Source organism: Uloborus diversus, chromosome 2 (genome assembly GCF_026930045.1).
Source record: "Uloborus diversus isolate 005 chromosome 2, Udiv.v.3.1, whole genome shotgun sequence".
Classification (NCBI taxonomy): domain Eukaryota; kingdom Metazoa; phylum Arthropoda; class Arachnida; order Araneae; family Uloboridae; genus Uloborus; species Uloborus diversus.
In genome coordinates, this window is record NC_072732.1 from 210,745,103 (window position 1) to 210,764,225 (window position 19,123).

Here is a 19,123-nt window from a genome sequence, read left to right on the forward strand (position 1 = left end):
GTAGCTATAAAAAGTTGTTTTCCCAACACAGTTAAAAAACAAATTTTATGCGGTGGTACCACATAAAAAAAATCTCACGTAGAAAATAACCCAAAATGTTATATTTAAACGAAATCAAAACAAACCAATAAGTGATGATAATTTTGCCGACTCCCGAAAAATTTCCGGAAGGAAATTTTTGGTAGTTCACTGTGAATTTCCATCGGAATGCCCCTATCTTCACTTGAAGATATTACCTGGAACTCGTTTTATAAATCATTTCCGCTCATTTAATAAATAATTTTCATACACATTCAAAACAAATACATGATTATATTCAAAAAAAAAAAAAAAAAAATCACGCACAAAAAATACCATACAAAAGAGGTTTGAGTGTATCTATATTTTTCATTGATTATACATCCTTGCTCAAATATATTTTTGAAGATAGATGAATAGAAAATTAAATGATTCTCTTTTTTCGCTCTCTCTCCCTCTCTTTGTAGACATTAACAAATAATTTCACTTCTTCCAGAAAAAGAAAGAAAAAAAAAAACTTTTTTTTGTTGGCTACTTACACTGTTATCCAATAGATGGCAGCATGAAAAGCTGCTTGTGAATCTGAACGACGGATATGACATCACAGAGCATTCTCTTCGTCGGGATTTAACCGTTCGATTTTGAATTGTAAACAAACAAACCACATGTAAGGTAATGGCTTCATATTGAAGGTATATTGCTAAAATTTCTCTTCATTTTTTAACATTATTCGAGTGTTGATATTTCCATTGTCATCTCTAGCAATTTTTGTAAGAATCAAGTTGCATTCTCCATGTATTGTTGGAATATTTGTTATTGAATCTTCTGTTTAACGAACTACAATTTTGTGAATTCCTGACATGTAGTTTTAGTCTTTGATTCTATGCTTTTACTTTGAAAATATTTGGATGAGAACAGATCGAAATAAGTTTCCTGGCCGTTAAGAAATTTGTTTGATTTGTCTTCCCTATTTCACCAACTCACTGTGATTGCATTGTAATTTATAGCATTGCAAGCATGAGTAGCATATACTTCTGCCATTATCTATAAGTCAATATTAAGTGGTTTTTCCATTTTTCAGTGATCTTTTCTGAGCATTTTTAAGTCCTAAAATATAGTCGTTTTTTTATCTTCTTTAGCAATAAAGGCAACATTTCTTTGTTTTCACCCAAGTGTCCTCTTGCTTTTCAACCCTTGAAAAAACCCTAGAGATTTCTCTGATCATACAGAGCTTTGCCGATGGCTTTTACATATTTCATGCCAAATGATATTAAATGAGTGGTGTATATTAAATACTTGTATTTAATGCACTCGTTTACAACTAAGCCTTATACAGTGAAACCTGTGTATAACGATACTGTCTATAACAATTTTTTTTTTTTTTTTTTGGCCCCAGAAAAATGTCAGCATGAATAATCAAACTGTCTATAACGATAACCTGTCTATTATAATATTTTTTAAAGGTCCCAACAGTATCGTTGTAGACAGATTTTACTGTATAGAGAATTTATGACTATAATGCATTAAATCCCATTACAACAAATGCAAATTCTATAAAATATCCATTTCAGAATAATTTTTCAGTCCTGATTTAATTGTAATTACATTGCTTGAATTAAATTACAACAAGATTTCATTTACAACCGACAAAAATTGTGGCGCCTTGAAATTTGGTGCAATAGAAAGCTATATACTGCATAAATAGCTTCAGTTATCCATCAGGTTTTATTGTGTGTTATTTAACTGTTTATAACGGAATTTTATTTGGTCCCTTAATTTTGCTATAAATAGGCATGATTGTTTCTTTTGGGGGGATTTTTCAACTTTATTTTTTGTAGGTATCTCAAATTCTGAAACATTTTTCTCATAAACTTTTCAGTTATTGTATATTTTTTATGCACTTTAAATAGCCTTTTAGATTTGTAAACCATTTTAATTAAATAAGAACAAAATTTATGTATCTAATACTAATGTAATGCATGCATTTATTTATAATAATTAAGCTAAATATCAGAAATTTTCATTAGCAGCACTTTAAATTCTCTAAATGTCTGCTGTTAGGGTTAAAAGGTTATGAATATGCTGTTTATTTGTCTGCTCTGGAGCCATAAATTATATGATCAAAGAAATTTTTTGATACGTTTCCTTTCAGTAGCCATGTCTGTTGCATTCAGCAGTGATGATTCAGGCCTGGTTAGCCGAACAGTATCCATAACTAATGAAGAAAAACAAGATGTTTGCTATTCTATTGATGACATTTATGAAATAAAGAGATGCATCAAATGGATCCAAACGAACGATTTTACAAAGGTAATTGACACTTGGTTTCCATAATTTGAAATCTATATATATAAAAATCAATGTCCTGAGATAACATATATATATATATATATATATATATATATATATAATATATATATATCAACGCACAGTCAATATGGCTGAAGCGGCAAACTTGAAATTTGGCAGGCATGTCCACATGATTACGAAAGTATCCACTAAGAAAGGATTTTTCAAAATATCAATTAGTTTGGGAGAAATTAATCAAAGCCCCTTAATTTCTGTGAAATTAAAACCTGTAATTGAAATTTAAATCTCTTTATTTTTGAAGGCTTTCCTCCATTCAAATCATTATATTCAGTACTTCATCTCAACTTTTGATCGATAGCAAATTATAAATTTGATATTGTTTTTGTTTCTCACATGATTCTTCAAGGCTTTTCTCAAGTCAAATAATAATGTTTCTGTCTTTTGCTTTTGCAAAACTGAAAACGAAGTTTTTAAGAACATCATCACAGACAAAATATATAAAGCATTTAAATTTTATTTCACATCATAAAAGTAAATGATAAAAATCAATGTCCTGAGATAACATACATATATATACAGTGAAACCTGAGTAAGTTGACCACCTGCAGTGCACTATTTTAGTGGTCAGTTTAAACAGGTGGTCAACTTACAGAGGTTGATTTATATGATAAGGGCTAATTCCGTGCCTGAAAAAAGCGGTCAACATAGACAGGTGGTCAACTTCACAGGTTTTACTGTACTAGCATTCCTGTACCCGGCATTGCTCGGGTAAAGAAAACCGATACTTTAAAAGGATCGTTAGTGACAGTTAAGGACAAGAGGGCATATATATATAAGGAGTCCAGGGGCACGGGATCTTCCCAAAATTTGAAAAAATTATAGGTAATAAGTAATTATTATACAGTGAAACCTGTGTATAACGATACTGTCTATAACGATAGCCTGTTTATAACAATTTTTTTTTTTGGCCCCATCAAAATGTCAGCATGAATAATCAAACTGTCTATAACGATAACCTGTCTATTACAATATTTTTTTAGGTCCCAACAGTATCGTTGTAGACAGGTTTTACTGTATAGGGGATTTTTGTAACTGGTGCACCAAGCACTGTTATCCCCTGCTAATTCCATTACCCGAGCAATGCCGGGTATCGAAATGCTACTTTGTTATAAAAATGCTCTTTAAGTATTTTTTTTAATGTCTCCAATAAATCTTTCTAGGAAAACATTGTAATAGCCAATAGTCAACATTGCAGCCTGTATCATTTTTAAAGCAAAATAATCCAATAAAGTATATACACACAGATGCAAAAGTGCTATATGTTTTTAAAAGCCAGGGAGGGATACAAGCACATATTGAGAGAGAGGTTTCCCTTTAAGTGACCAAGTTCCTTTTAAGTTTAAAGCTGCATTTTAAGGACTTATACTTCAAAAACTTAGCCCTAAATCCCTATTTACGAAGGCGCAAATAGGCGCATTAGTACACTAGCAAATAGTTACACTATTTACAAAGGCGTAGGTAGGTCCCCCCCCCTCATGAAAAATATCTATGCCACTGCCTCAGGGTTCGTACGCTCCTTCAAAACTCCTCCAATACTCCTTCATTCAGGAAATTCTTTTGAAGGGCCCTTCAAACTCCTTCATTTTGGTTTTAACTCCTTCTTTTTTAGTTCAAGACTACATAATCTTCCTCTATGACAGTAACTTAAAATACTTCGATCAACAACTTAACATTGTCACAAGGCAAAGAGGTATATGGACGATTTTGATGTAGTAATTGCATATATTTTTTTCAAAAGATGTGATTTACAAATTGATCATAGAAGTCTTAAAAGTTGAATGTGAGAATATTATTAGATGACTAAGACATTTCATAAGTAGTAAAACATGTTTAAATGGTGCTTGACTATTTTTTCAAGTTTATGATTATTGCTTTTCCTTCCTAAACTCTCAGCAGCAAAAGTCAGTTTGTCTAATTATTATTTAAATATTTAAAAATGAATAGGTAGATGTACTATATTAAGTGATTGTGTTAAAAAGACAATTGTTTAGTAAATCGCAGTTATTGTACAAAGGGTCATCCACAAATGATGTCATGCCTTGAGGGAGAGACGAGTTCATGAAATTGTGACAAGAAGTGAAATCACACAGTTAATGACAAGAGGAGTAATAAGGTGAAGTGTGACACTTAGTGACAAAGGGGAAGGGGGTCAAACATGTTGAGAAAAAAGTGCGACATCATTAAAGGATAACCCATTAGTACGCCTTCAAAATCTTATTTTACTCATTCAAAACTCCTCCAAAACTCCTTCATTTTATTTCTGAAATTGAGTACGAACCCTGAGCCTATTTATGCCTAAAAGTGACATCTATGACCCCCTTTTAGAAATTACCCTCTCCAAAACCAGATGCTGAATCAACCCTTGGAGAGAGATCCCCCTCCTGATCAAATGACTGCCTGTCAACAATTTTCACCCTTCTCGTTAACTGTTATCTTTATGTGAAAAGCTTTGTAAATAGAGTTTTTTTTTGTGAAATCTCTTGATGTTCCTGGGCAACCTGTTAACGATAAGCTTTATTGGAATTTTTAGATAAATGTACATTCCTACCAAATAATACATATTGATCTGTTTTAAAGATAAACTAACATATAATTTTCTATCTTCATGGGCAGTTTAAATACGCCCAAGAATGCATGACAATTTGGGGTAAAATTGCCCATAAACTAAATTTTATTCTAATGCAGTGTACCTTTTTCAAGGACTGATTTTTGGACATCATATAAAGAAAAACTGAGATCTTGAAATAGGCCAACTGTTACACAAGTCAAATTTCTTTAGGGATTGTCAAAGTTAGAAGAGGAAGAAAACTTTTTCTATAACAAATCTCATTCTTTCCTTTTTAGATTGCACTACAATTTCCAGATGGACTGTTAGCTGATTCCGGTGCAATAACTTTAAAACTTCAAGAAGAAACTTCTAAAAAATTTTTCATTCTTGGTGATACGTCATACAGCAGGTAGGAGTTTCTTTTCCACTGTATGATTCTATACAAACAGCTATACAATCATTCTTTTGTCTGGAATCTTTAAAACATAATAAGTATAGAGTTAAAAGTTGAGCAGAAATATACAACAGCAGTTGAGTCGGGAATGATATTGTTTAAAAACAGGCTGCATATTATACTTTGAAACATGTTATAATGTTATCTGCAACAGTTCACGCTTTCAAAAAAATGATTGTTTTCGCAATGATTAACAGAAGGGTCATTTCACGGTATTTTTGACAATTATGTCGAGTTCGTAAGGTGACCTTTTTTTGCCATAACTTTTTAATTTAATGTTTGATTAGCATATTATTTTATTTTGAGCCTTTTCTACTAACACACTAACTCAAATTAAAATAATTTGCAAATCAAACAGTAAATTAAAAATTTATGGGGAAAAAACGTCACGTTACAGATTCTACATAAATGTAAAAATACCGTGAAATGACCCAGAATGTAGATAAATGCACATTTTAACCTAACCAGTTGAAAATCTATTTTTAGAAATTTATATTCTTTTTCCCCCCTCCCTTCCAATGGCTTTTAACAACCTTTCATGGTCACCAAAACCTAAGTTGAAACCTAATTTTTAGATCTACTCTCAGGGTTCGTACGCCCTTGAAAAACCTTGAAAAGTGCTTGAAAAAAAAAGTTCATTTTCAAGTGCTTGAAAACCTTGAAAAAGTTTTAAAACCTTGAAAAAGTTTCTTAGTGCTTAAATTCTCCCAAAAATCAACGAATTGTGCTTAGAAGTTTTAAAAAAGTATTTCACCAATGCAATTTTCTGAACATGTGTTCAGTATGCAACATCGCGAAAAATTGCTTCCGTGTTTGGGATTTCAATCCTTTTGCATCTTGTAAATATTTTGATGTTTTTTACAACCGAAAGATATTTTGACATATGGTACCTTAGATTAGTTTATTTTTTGTTTAATTTCATTAATTAACAAAGAAATTGATTTGGAAACCATGACAACATTGACCTTACTCGGGTTTCGCGGAAAATTGCTCTTGTGTTTGAAATTTTAATCTTTTTGCATCCTGCAAATATTTAAATATTTTGGCTAATCAAATGTTAGTTTCGCATATGCTACCTTAGATTAGTATATTTTTTGTTTAATTTTAATAAAAAAACAAATAAATTTATTTCATGGGAAACATGCCACGTTTATTTTTTGTTTAATTTCATTAATTAACAAAGAAATTGATTTGGAAACCATGACAACATTGACCTTACTCGGGTTTCGCGGAAAATTGCTCTTGTGTTTGAAATTTTAATCTTTTTGCATCCTGCAAATATTTAAATATTTTGGCTAATCAAATGTTAGTTTCGCATATGCTACCTTAGATTAGTATATTTTTTGTTTAATTTTAATAAAAAACAAATAAATTTATTTCATGGGAAACATGCCACGTCGAACGAACTCAGACTTTGCGAAAAATTGCTTCTCGTGTTTGAAATTTCAATCTTTTTGCATCTTGCAAATATTTAAATATATTCACTAATCGGATGTTATTTTCATATTTGCTACCGTAGATTAGCATATTTTATGTTTAATTTCAGTAAAATATAAGTTTATTTTATGGGAAACATGACAACATTAAACTTAATTCGCGAAAATTTGCTTCCCTTGTTTGAGATTTCAATCCTTTTGCATTTTGTAAGTATTTTTATATTTTTGGCAATTAGTAGTTATTTTGACACTGCTACATCGGATTAGCTTATTTTATTTTTTATTTTAATAACTAAAGAGTTAAAGAATTTATTACCTTGGTCTTGTTTAATTATTTGCTAATTTATTTTTGCAATTTTGAATGATTATCTTTACCTAATTTTTGGTCATAGCAGATTTTTTTTTAAAAAATTCAAATTTCAGCAGTTGAGCACCTAACAAATTAACTTAAAGTTTGTATTTTAAATATAAAGTTGATTTATATAATTTTATTTATAAGTACATCATTTTTTTATGTTTGCTAAAATAAATAAGGTGTATAACAGGGGTGGTTGTGTTATGATTATTCACTTGAAATCCAGTAGTGTTCGTTTTTATGCTTTTACCTCCCTATATCTCCAATTTTTCCCCTTTTCCTCAAATGTTCAAAATTACTACTTTATTAAGGTTGTGGGTACTTGGAGCTTACCGAAAGAGGCTTTAATCAGCAAAGGGGTAGATAGCTTAAGGAGGGTCATTCATCTTCATTTGGATCTAATAAATTGACCAGTACAAGCCTAGCTAGGCCCAGTGCCTGTTGCTGGTTATCAACAGGCACTGGGCATGGTATTTCTATGCAAAATATTTTGACTTAATAAACTATTTTATGAATTGTATGCATAGCAAAAGTTGTTGTACATATGTATATTCAAGTAATAGGGGTCTTAGTTTTAAAAATTATTCCCCCCCCCCTCGCCCCATTTTGCTCTTTGAAACTTTCAGGTAATTTTTTATGAACTCACAAATCACCTGAATATTATTGCCTTTCTAAATTTACATTCTAATTTCAACAATAACCCATTTTTTCCCAAAATAAAACTACTTTTGTCATAATATATGTCAACTTCTTGTGAATCTTTTCAATTTCGAAATATGGCTCTATAAATCTGAACTTGCACATTTATTGTCTATTGCAAGTTAATCAATGAAAGCTGAATAGGCTCAAGTTTGCATTCACAGTATTTATCACTGCTTAAGCTGCTTTTGTATACTTTGAGGTGTAGAGACTGGACTGTGGACTTTCATAAACTTTTCTTACTTCCTAATTTTTAAATTTACTCGAGGACAGTTGAGATGCCTTATTGTCTGAAAAGCTAATAAATACATACGAATAATTGATTTGCATACTTAAAAATGATTTGCAAACCTAAAATTTTTAGAACTTAATAGCGAAAACTGAAATAACTTTCTGGGTAGTGTTTTTGTCCTAACCGCCCTTATATTGTAATAAACCACTGTATAGATATTGGAAATAAATGTTGAAACCCGGGGGGGGGGGGAGTGACTTCAAAAACTCCTCTCTGGCAATGCCATTGAACTTGGGTATTTTAGTTTCTTCCCTTAAAAGTTAAAAGCACTTATGAAAGGTTTTTTTTTTAAATATTAATTTGCTGATTCTAGAACATATACAAACCTCTGACTGCTGCAACCTTTGAAAAACCTCAAAATTAAACCTTTTGGTATCTGCTTCTCTTTATGACCAAACTTTTCAAACATTTTCAGAAAAACTTTCAACGCAGTAGATCTTTCATCAAAGCGTCTCTCGTTGTAGAAAAAGCAATTTTGCTTTCCTATACTTTTTTGTATTATTGCCTTATTGCTATGTGTTTGTAGTAAATGAAATCTGCATACAATATCTTTAGTACAAATTTATGATATTGCCTTGAAAACAAAATTTTTTACCTTGAAAAGTGCTTGAATTTTTTTCTGCCTAAAGGGTATAAACCCTGACTCTACTTAGTGCTGTACATCTAAACTACTTATGTTCTTAAATGAGTGACCGGACCAGCCCTCAAAAAAATCTCTCCCCTCTCTTGTGTGCTTTTAGTGTAACCTAGCTTGATCTGTTGTAATTATCTCCTTGCACGATTTGCTCGCGCATGTGAGTAAAGTTTACAGTAATGAACAATCCTTTTTAAACTTTTACATGTATTTTTGAATATACTGTTATTGTTTTAGTTATTTTTTCTAAATACATGAGAGTTTTATTAATCTTTTTGAGACATTATCTTTTTAAGCTACTAAGCACTAGCATCGTTTTGACCTAATTTGCAGATTATCCTCGATTTTGCTTATCTGTGGTTACTGTGCCACTCTGATCCGTGGATAATCAAGAGTTTACTGTAGCGTGCAGAAATAATCATTAAGTTACAAGTAAGGCTAATGTATAAAATATAACCAATTTTCAAACCTCTGTTAAATTTTCAAACTGTATTTGAAATGAAAGAGGTTTCCAACACTAAAGACCACTATGAATCTTGGTCATTCATTTGTAACTGAACCCCGCAAGAAACTGAATTATTTTTCAGTTTACTCATTCATAGATCAAATTTCACAATTATCACATCCAGGAAACAGATATAAGTGTAATTCCTCTCATTTTGTTATTATTTTACTGACTTAATTTTTATACTGACAAATGCAAATAGAAAAGAGACAACCAGTCACAAGCTGTACAGTCATATTTACCTTTTGGTTACTACCTGGTTTAAGATATTTGGTAAATTTAGTATTTTACAGTCGAACCTCCATACATCAAAGTAGCAAATTTCCGGAAAAAAATGCAATGTGCAGAAATTTCATTATATAGAAGCAATCTTTGTTTATCATAAAAATCTGCTAAAACATTAAAATTAAAGCTAATTTTTGCCAATTGTAATGCCGTTTCATGTTTTTGAGTGAGTTTTCTGTAAGTTTCAGTTCTTTTATTACAGCTTTCTGATTTCTCATAATAGCGGGAACTCCGCTTGTGGAAATACTGAATTTACCAGAAATGATTTTTTGCGCCTTCATGAATCTTCATTCTTCAGCAATTCAACTTGATCTGCAACATTAGGTGATTCTCGTTTTGACAACGTAATCAAGAGAAAAGTAAAAAAACAATCTACTTAACTTGAATGATTTTCACTGAAGCTAAAGAGACTAGGAATGATAATGAACAGGCAATAGGGATAACTTGAAACTGATTTTACTGTATTACTAAGATTAACTAAGATTTGAAATAATCTTGAATGAATTAAGAACTCCAGAACGAAACAACGACCTAGTTACACTCCCTTCAACCCCAGATTTCATGTGAGTTTCATAGCAATCCTTAGTGAACATAATTTTCTTCCCTAACCTTCATTTTTCATGAGAAAAACAGTCTAAAGTGGAAAAAAAAAACTGGGAATATCTCAAAATTTTTTTTTATATACAGAGATATTTTCGATATATAGAAACAATTGTTCTATGTAATGAACATGGAAATTTGCTGGGCGATATATAGAAAATTTTGATATGTGGAAGTTCAATGTGTATGGAGGTTCGACTGTGTTTTATATTATTCAATCAGTGACCGCGCTAAGGATTTCGAATCGTTATCCAGTAAATTAGCCAATTTTTTGAAGTGTTAGCCAAATTTCGAAAGTCTTAGTCAAAAACTAACTTTTACTCATTTTAATGTATTTTTGTCTGCAGAAATATTTAATCAGAGAGTGAAGTATAACTTAATTTTTTGAGAGTAGAAATAAAGGCTTTTAATGAAATAAAGACTGCATTCCTATCTTAGTCCGAAGTTTAAGACATCGAATGGTCGGAGTATGAAACAACTTTCAGTGATTGCTAATCTGGGAGTTTTAGTGAAATGTCTGCTTTTGAGGGTTCGGAATTTTGTGAAGAGCCTGTTTTTAGGGGTCTGAATTCTGTAAAAGGACCTAATTTTTATCTAGATTGACGTCTGAATGTAGATATTTTTTTCTATGGAAATTTCGGAGAATTTTCTCCAAATTCGAATTTTTTTTCACCGAATTTACGATTTTATCGCATTTGGCGCATTGGTGAATGCTTAACGTGGTCCCTGTTCAATGAATATTTTTGTTATGGAATATTACTTTTAATTTTGTAAAGAGAAAAAATATTTGATAGAAGGATAAAAAGTGATTGAAACACTTGAATTAATATTGTTTATAGGAAACTTATATTCTATCATGTAATAAGTTATTTTACTAAAAAAAAATCTAGTTGAAATGAAACAGTGCTCTCCCAAATCTTATATTATTTTTGTTTCTGTAGTTGCTGTGTGGATGAAATAGCAGCTGAACATGTAGGCTGTGATGCAATCATACATTTTGGACATGCTTGTTTGAGTCCTAACAAAAGATTACCCGTGTTGTACGTTTTTGGGAAATACAACATAGACATTCCAGATGTTGTACATGCATTCAAAACGCTCCTTCCCGACAAGGATTGTTTAGTTGCTATTGTATATGATGTCATGTATTCCTATGCAGTTGGTGAGTTCTAATTATATGCATGATAAAAAAATGTGTTTTTCTTTGGTTAATTACTCATTTATTTGAAATAAATAAATACCTTTGTGCTTAAAAGTAAAAGTATGTCAAAAAGCACAAATTACAGATTACTGCAGACACGTGTTTCGGCGTTACAAAGAACGCCTTTTTCAATGCAAAAGCGATGAGCTTTGTCGGATGTCTTTTCATCCATAAGCTCATTTCTTTTGCATTGAAAAAGGCATTCCTTGTAATGCCAAAAAAAGTGTCTGCATTAATCTTTAATTTGTGTTTTTGACAAAGTTATTTCTTACTTTACTCATTTATTTTTTGTCAACTTGGGGGCAAAAAGAGCAAGGAATTTCCAAGATATTTCCTAACAAAATGAAAATATTATGCATTTAGAAAAAGGTCTTTAGCTTAAACTGCGTAGTTATTTTCACCATCAGTTATAAACTTGTTCAATGTTATTCCAAAATGATGAAATACATTTTGTTATTCACAACTAATGCTTAACTATAACATTGCTGCATGTCATAAGACTGAGTGAATATTTGCAAATTAATTTAGTTGAAAAGTTACTCAAGGGAGAAATATTTTCTCCTTAACGAAACAACAAATGGAATTTACTTGTCACTGGGTAAAATCTCAAATTTTAATAAATTTTGTTTATTAAAGACAATTTTTTTTATTGTTTTAATTTTCCTGTCCATGTGTGTTTTTAGGTGAAAAAATATCAGAAAGATTGTCTACTTTGATTACAGCTTTAATGAAATTCTTAATTTGTCATCTTTTTAATGGTATTGACAGTCAGAGTCTTGAAAATGACTAATGGCTAAATAATTACATATAAAAGAGAGTTGGGAGGAAAAGGACAAGGGAAGAATGAGACAGCTACATTTATACCAAAATAAAATTAAAAATTCTTTCTAGCTTTTCCAATAGATGCATAGTTGCTTTAAACTTTTTTTTTAAATTCACTACACCATCCCTTTGTACATAGTCAACAATGTTAAATTCAACAAATTATGGGATGACATACGTAGAAATTTACAATTTGTGACATCTACTAGACGAACTAGAAATAATTTTCATGTTATATCAGCATAAACACTGCTATCCCATTCCTCTTGCAATCCCATTGATCCCAACTCACCCCTATGTGTTACTGGTAAACAGTGCTGTAGTGGAGGAATGCGTGAATATGCTGTCTCGCGAAATATTTGGCTTTTTAATTGTGAAACTAATGCAAATGTAATGTAAATTAGATTCAAACCACCTTTCGTTTTGCCCCCGCCAAGATGAGTTCACTGAAATATTTTTTCCCACTACACTGCTGTTTATAAATAATTATTATTTATTTCAGCAAGCAAATTACATACTAACACTCTTATACTTCAATGAAAGACAAAAGAATCAAAAAGTTTATCTGAAAATGTTAGTATTTTAATACATTAAATGTTAAAAAATTTAATTTTTACTTCCTTTTACAAAAAATGAAGTATTGTATTTGCGAAAAAATTTTCACTCAAAAATCAGCCTTAATTTCCATTTTTCTCACTACCGAATGAATGTTGAGTTTTTTTTCGACCCGACCACACGTTGGATATATGCATAGGAACCTACAGACACCCGCAATATCCATTTTGACGACCCCCGAATTAATTACAACGAATTTTCTCGAGACGTCCGTATGTATGTGCGTATGTATCTCTCATAACTCAAAAACGGTATGTCCTAGAAAGTTGAAATTTGGTACGTAGACTCCTAGTGGGGGCCTAGTTGTGCACCTTCTCTTTTGGTTGCATTCGGATGTTTCTAAGGGGGTCTTTTGCCTCTATTTGGGAAGAAATCATCGTTAACTTTGATGTAAACTCAAGTGGTGTTATAATTTGTCGGACAATTGGCAATATACCGCTAGTCTTTTGGTCGCCAAGTTTTGTCGCTAACTTGGCGACAAATTTGGTGATTTTTTTTTTAAATTTGGTTTTAATTTGGCCACTGTTGGTGATATTTAGAGAGTAAACTATTGAATCACATTAAAATTGCCAATAATGGGGAAATGACATTAAATTGGAGTAAAAGGAAGTCATGTGATGCACACATCAGCTCGTTTTTTTCATAATTGAAGGAGTGCTTGAAAAGAAATGTGGATTAAAAATTTGTGTGTGTTTGAGTTATTATACAGGGACTAAACATTTTCTGATGTATTTGAGTTATTGCTTCTGCATACTACCCACCATGCTAAGATAATGATATACTAGCAGGACTAATTGATGTTTATTTGCAAATTCAGATTGCTTTGTAGTTGAATTAAAAATTCTTAGGTTTTGTTTTGTTTTATACAAATACAAAAGTGACGACCAGCAACAGGCTCTGGGCCCAGCTAGACTGGTCCGAGTCAATTTACAATCCCCAGTGAAGATCAATTGCCCTCTTAAAACTATCTACTCCCTTGCTCATTACCACCTCTTCCGGTAAACTGTTCCAAGGTTCCACTACCCTGCTAAAATAATAATTTTTCCTAACATCCATATTAGCCTGAGATTTAAATAGCTTAAAACAATGACCCCTTGTCCTGTTTTCAGTGCTAAACTTCAGCCCCGTATCATCTTTCATTTTAATAAATTTAAACAACTGAATCATGTCCCCTCGGTCTCTTCTTTGCTCAAGACTGTACATTTTTAGCCTTCTAAGCCTGGAATCATAATCTAAGTGGGAAAGTCTGTAATATATCGATTTTATATCGTATCAATATTTGTGATGTTTAGTTTAAACTTCTTGATTGGCAACGCCAACACTAAATCAGTTGAGTTTCCGTGCTTGCAAATAAAGGTTCATTCTTTTTTTAATATTGTGTTTGTCACTGTTCTATTCATTCTGTTCATCTCTTATGCAGTATTGCATTAATTTTCTACAAGTTATTATAGTCCACTCTTTAGCCTTGTAGCCCGCCTTTGAACCCTTTCCAATACATTAATGTCTTTCTTAAGATAAGGAGACCAAAACTGAACAGCATACTCCAAATGAGGTCTTACCAAACTTCTATATAAGGGCAGAAGAACTTCTTTAGATTTGTTTGAAATAGATCTATTGATAAACCCAAGCATCTTATTGGCCTTGTTACTAGCAATGCTGCACTGTTGGCTAAACTTTAAATCCTGACTTATTAAGACCCCCAGATCAGTAACTTTGTCTGCCTGACTAATGACTGAACCTTACAAATAATAACTTGTACACTTATTTCCATGCCCTAAATGTAGCACTTGACATTTCCCAACATTAACAGCCATACCCCATTTATCAGCCCACTCCATAACATGATCTAGATCCTCTATCAGCTGTTTTGCTTGTTCTTCATTTTCTACAGTCCCCATAACTTTGACATCATCAGCAAAACAATTCATGTTCCCAGAAATATTTTTGTGAATAGTATACAGTTTATAAAACTGTGTACCTCTTTCTGACTTTTGGCTTTAAAAAAAGATTAAGATTATGGAGAGCTGTCAATTTTTTTTAGAAAACAGTTAAACTGGAAATCTTGAATTGCCCCCTTTATTTATTTAATCTTGTTTTGAAGTAATACCAGTTTGAAATATTAAGTGACTCCCAAGTGAGCAATTTACTTATAACAATCTTTTGTTTTTATGTTCCCAAAATTTATTTTTGAAATAAACTATTGCTCCAGCGGCATAAAATCATAAGGGTTTCTATTGAATAACCACATTAACCCACATCAGTTGGCATGCTTCAAAATTTGAGGTTCACCAGGATTTTCTATTAACCTTATGTCGTACTTTCTGCCATGCCCCCCCCCCCAAAAAAAGAGGTTAGGAAAATATATTCAATTTTATACAATAAATTCATGTTTAACATTAAAAAGAATGTCAGTTCTATCATTTTCAGCAACTTAGTCACTGAGTTGCACTGTTAGTGCAACTCTGAGTATTGTTAATACGAAAAATTTTAAACTGTAAAAGTTTGTAGAGCTCAGATAATATCTTTTAACTTCCTTCTATGCTAACCAAAATTACATAGTAAAATTTTCGTATATTTTCACGTTTTTTTTTATTTTTTAATTACAGATAAAATTTTCCTTTGATTCCTAGATTAAACTACTTCTTGCTGTAGATTTTAGTTTGTATATTATGTTTTGAAAATTGAATTCACTAAAAATATGCTTTCAATTATTTTCTTTTTCTTCTAGGAGATATTACAGGCAGTTTGAAAGATTACAAAAACCTTATAACTTCAGAGTTAGAAATACCAAATAATGCATCCACGAGCTTAATAGATAACGATACAAATCTAACTAAAATAACTAAATGCCACCGGCACTTTGTGATGCCCAATAATCAAAGTATACTTGATTATGCCATGTTTTACATTGGATTACAGAACCCTACTTTAATGAATTTGATGTTATCACTAAATCAATGCAAGTTTTACTCGTATCATCCAAAGAATAAAAAATATCAAGCAGAGACTCTAGATGTAAATAAATATTTAAGGAAACGTTACTATTATATAGAGAAAGCTAAAGATGCCAATATCATTGGCATCTTAGTGGGTACTCTGGGAGTTTCAAATTATCTGGATATCATAAAACACTTAAAAAGCCTTATAAAATGTGCAGGTAAAAAGTCTTACACTTTGGTGGTGGGCAAGCTGAATGCTGCCAAGTTGGCGAATTTTGCTGAGATTGAAGTTTTTGTAAATGTTGCATGTATGGAGTCTTCAATAGTGGACTGCCATGAATTTTATCAACCTATAGTCACGCCTTATGAACTAGAAATTGCCCTAAATCAAGCAAGGGAATGGACTGGCGATTATGTCACTGATTTTGGGGAATTGCTCCCAGGTAAATATGAATACATTTCCTAAATTGTTAACTGTTTTGTTTTAATTTTTGAAAGTTTGGTTGATGCCTGTTTAGTTTTGTGCAACTACTTTTATTTATTCTTATGTAAGGAGTGTTTATAATCAGAAATTTCCTAAAATTTTGGGTTGCTGATGCCAAAAATTTTGAGCTGACAACACATTGTAAAATTAATTTAAAAAAAGTTTTAAAATGTTTTTTCAGTAATTTTTATATGAATATTTGAAGAGTTTTTATGGGGAAGGGGGGGGGGGTGTCGAGTTTCCATAGTTTTTGAAAGTTTCACAGTGTCCAGAAAATTTTGCTTGGGTCCACTATCACCTTTGGCTTATCTACAACATATACTCTTCCAGGTATATAAAAATGACAAGATGGTCTAGGCCAGGGATTCTCAAACAGTAGCTCAAACAATGTGGAAGAAAAGTTTAAAGAAAATTAATTTAATTTTTTGCAAAATTATAAAATCAATAAGGTCTACAACTGTCATATTATAAAACAATTCAAGAAACAAAAATTCATGTTAATTTTACTAGTTACTTGTGCTTCTAAGGATAAAAATTAACCATTTGGGTAGTTTTTAATTACTGTTTTAGGGGGGGGGGTTAGACAGAGTTAAAAATTTGGGGGGTCGCCAAAATACTTAGTCTAAAAAGGGGCTCGCAGTGCCTAAAAGTTTGAGAACTCCTGGTCTAGGCTGTTGGATATAGCTCATAGTCAGTTCTGTTAAACAGTTCTCATCCTGTAAATTTTCTTGTCATTAATAGCCTAGCCAACATGTTAACTGCTTCTTGTGGCTTTTTTAAATTAATTTTGCTCTGAAAATTTTAGGGATAAAATTGGTGGTATGTAAATCATTCTAAAGTAGTTTCCAGTAAATGAAGGTTTTTTTTTTTTTATTTTTTTTTTAAGATTGCCTAAATTTTAACTTCAAGAGGATTAGTATTTAAGTACTTTTTTTTTTTAATTATGAATCAATTTTTGAAAAAAATTCTTATAACTTATTTTAAAGTAACTTTAAATGACTTTCATCACTGTCATTCTATATTTGTGATTGAAGAAAGTCAAATAGTGCATGCAAAAAATGTTATAAATTAAAAAATAGCAGAAAATTCTAGCTCTCTTTCAATCAGCTGTATGAAAACTGACTTACACCACAAGCATTCTAACTTGAGCAGCAGTTCTGGTTAGTGGACAGTTTTTGGAAACTCCTAGTAGCCAATACAGTTTAGCTTTTTTTTTTTTTTTTTTTTTTTTTTTTTTTTTGCACAATTGGTGCATTTAACAAAAGAACTAGAGAAGAACCCAAATCCATTCTTCACTCAAATTGAAAATTTTGACTTACGCCACTACCACTCAAATTGGTCCTTATGTTATATTCTATAAATTTATTAAGCAGACTGTTATATAGAAAATGTTCTTACCTACTATTCACTGTAAAGCATCGTTTCACTTAAATTTTACCATAGTTGCAATCTACATGCAATGAAGTACAAAGACAAGAGAAAAAGGAAATGGAAAATTGAAGCGAGCTTAAAGCACTGAATAACATATTAGTGAAACATATTAAAATTTAACAGTTCAACTTTGAAAATGCTTAATTCAACACATACTGAACTGGTAGTTATGTGTAAAAACTGATAATATTTGAAAAAAGAATTTAAAAAAAAAAGTAAATTATTATGAAAGCATTGAAAATACCGCAATTAAATAATACAATTTTGTATTTTATACAATATTTATGTCTTGATAGAATGTCTTTTTTTTTCAATAAAATACAGGTGCTGCCCGCCATATGCATGCAGTTCATTCGAAAGAAGTTAATGGAGATGTTTCCCTAGTGACAGGGAAAATGAGATCATTTGGAACCGCCAAGGAAGAATTGGAGTCATCAGAAACTAACACTATGGTTCTCAGAAATGATATGAAAATATCTGTCATCCATTCAAAAGCTGCCGGTTTGTAGATTTTATTGATCGATAAAAGGTGTAATTATCTCATGGTTACTTATACACAATGTTCGAAAATATCAGTAATTTTGATACATATCGGATAGCTCTTGGCCTTTGCTTGCATTCCTATTGGTTCCTGATCGGTTTATAATTTTCTCATTGGTGATTGGCTAATCCGCTATTTTTATCTTTTAAGCTGCACACTTATCTGCTCTTGGCTTTTGTCGGATGTCTTTTCATCCATAAGCTCATTACTTTTTGCATTGAAAAAGGCGTTCCCTGTAACGCCGAAAAACGTGTCTGCTGTAATTGGCAAATTTGTGCTTTTTTTGTTTTTAAACGTTGTTTTTCTTACTTTACTGTTCAGCACAAAGGTATTTATTTATCTTAATTTAACCGTAGGTCGTCTTATTCAAACAGCAATAAACAATAGGACAGAGATAAAAAATGTAGTTCGTCTTAACAGTAAATTGTCTTAAGCATGTTCAATTTATGAGGTGTTGACTGCATTATTTTTTGTTTTTTCTACATATCAATTTATCTCTCTCTCTCTTTTTATTCAGGTGAGTTTTTAACTCAACGTAGCTGGCAAGGATTAGAACAAAAATTAGGGAAAACATCAGTACCCGACATTCAGCAAGGAAAAAAAGGAATTGCTTGCCAGTATGAAGATGAAATACAGAGTCAAGATTCACAGACATAGATGTAATATAAAAGCTATAATTCTGTCTATGGCATCCATAGCTCTGGGCTGATGTAAATATTGTGTATCAAGATTTGTTCTATGATTATTGATGATTGTCAGATAAATCTTACATTGATATCAAAATCTGTTGCTTTATTTTCTTATGTACTTTGCTTGCTCTTTCAAGTGTCAAAAGCTATTAACAATTAATTTCCTCTAATTCAGGATGTTTTAAACCAAATATTTTTTGCAGAA

The 19,123-nt window shown here is 31.4% G+C and overlaps 1 protein-coding gene across 2 annotated transcripts; it reads left to right on the forward strand.

Moving 5' to 3' along the window:
* The first annotated feature begins 653 nt into the window (after nucleotides 1-653).
* On the forward strand, nucleotides 654-19,006 carry LOC129217659 (2-(3-amino-3-carboxypropyl)histidine synthase subunit 2-like). Of its 2 annotated transcripts, none has more exons than XM_054851985.1 (7): nucleotides 654-710; nucleotides 2,171-2,328; nucleotides 5,233-5,345; nucleotides 11,138-11,358; nucleotides 15,563-16,216; nucleotides 18,013-18,189; nucleotides 18,747-19,006. In XM_054851985.1, exons 2-7 carry the CDS (start codon nucleotides 2,176-2,178, stop codon nucleotides 18,884-18,886), a joined length of 1,458 nt encoding a protein of 485 aa, XP_054707960.1. In that variant the 5' UTR covers nucleotides 654-710; nucleotides 2,171-2,175; the 3' UTR covers nucleotides 18,887-19,006. The 2 variants fall into 2 exon arrangements, with proteins under 2 accessions (XP_054707960.1, XP_054707961.1); XM_054851986.1 differs by having other exon boundaries at nucleotides 697-710; nucleotides 2,174-2,328.
* Nucleotides 19,007-19,123: the final 117 nt, after the last annotated feature.

Bases quoted from the DNA above. Each gene is read 5' to 3' on its own strand.
- LOC129217659 (XM_054851985.1), top strand. From the start codon at position 2,176: ATGTCTGTTGCATTCAGCAGTGATGATTCAGGCCTGGTTAGCCGAACA. The intron at 11,359-15,562 runs GTGAGTTCTAAT...TTTTTCTTCTAG, and splicing joins CATGTATTCCTATGCAGTTG to GAGATATTACAGGCAGTTTG. The intron at 16,217-18,012 runs GTAAATATGAAT...AATAAAATACAG, and splicing joins TTTTGGGGAATTGCTCCCAG to GTGCTGCCCGCCATATGCAT.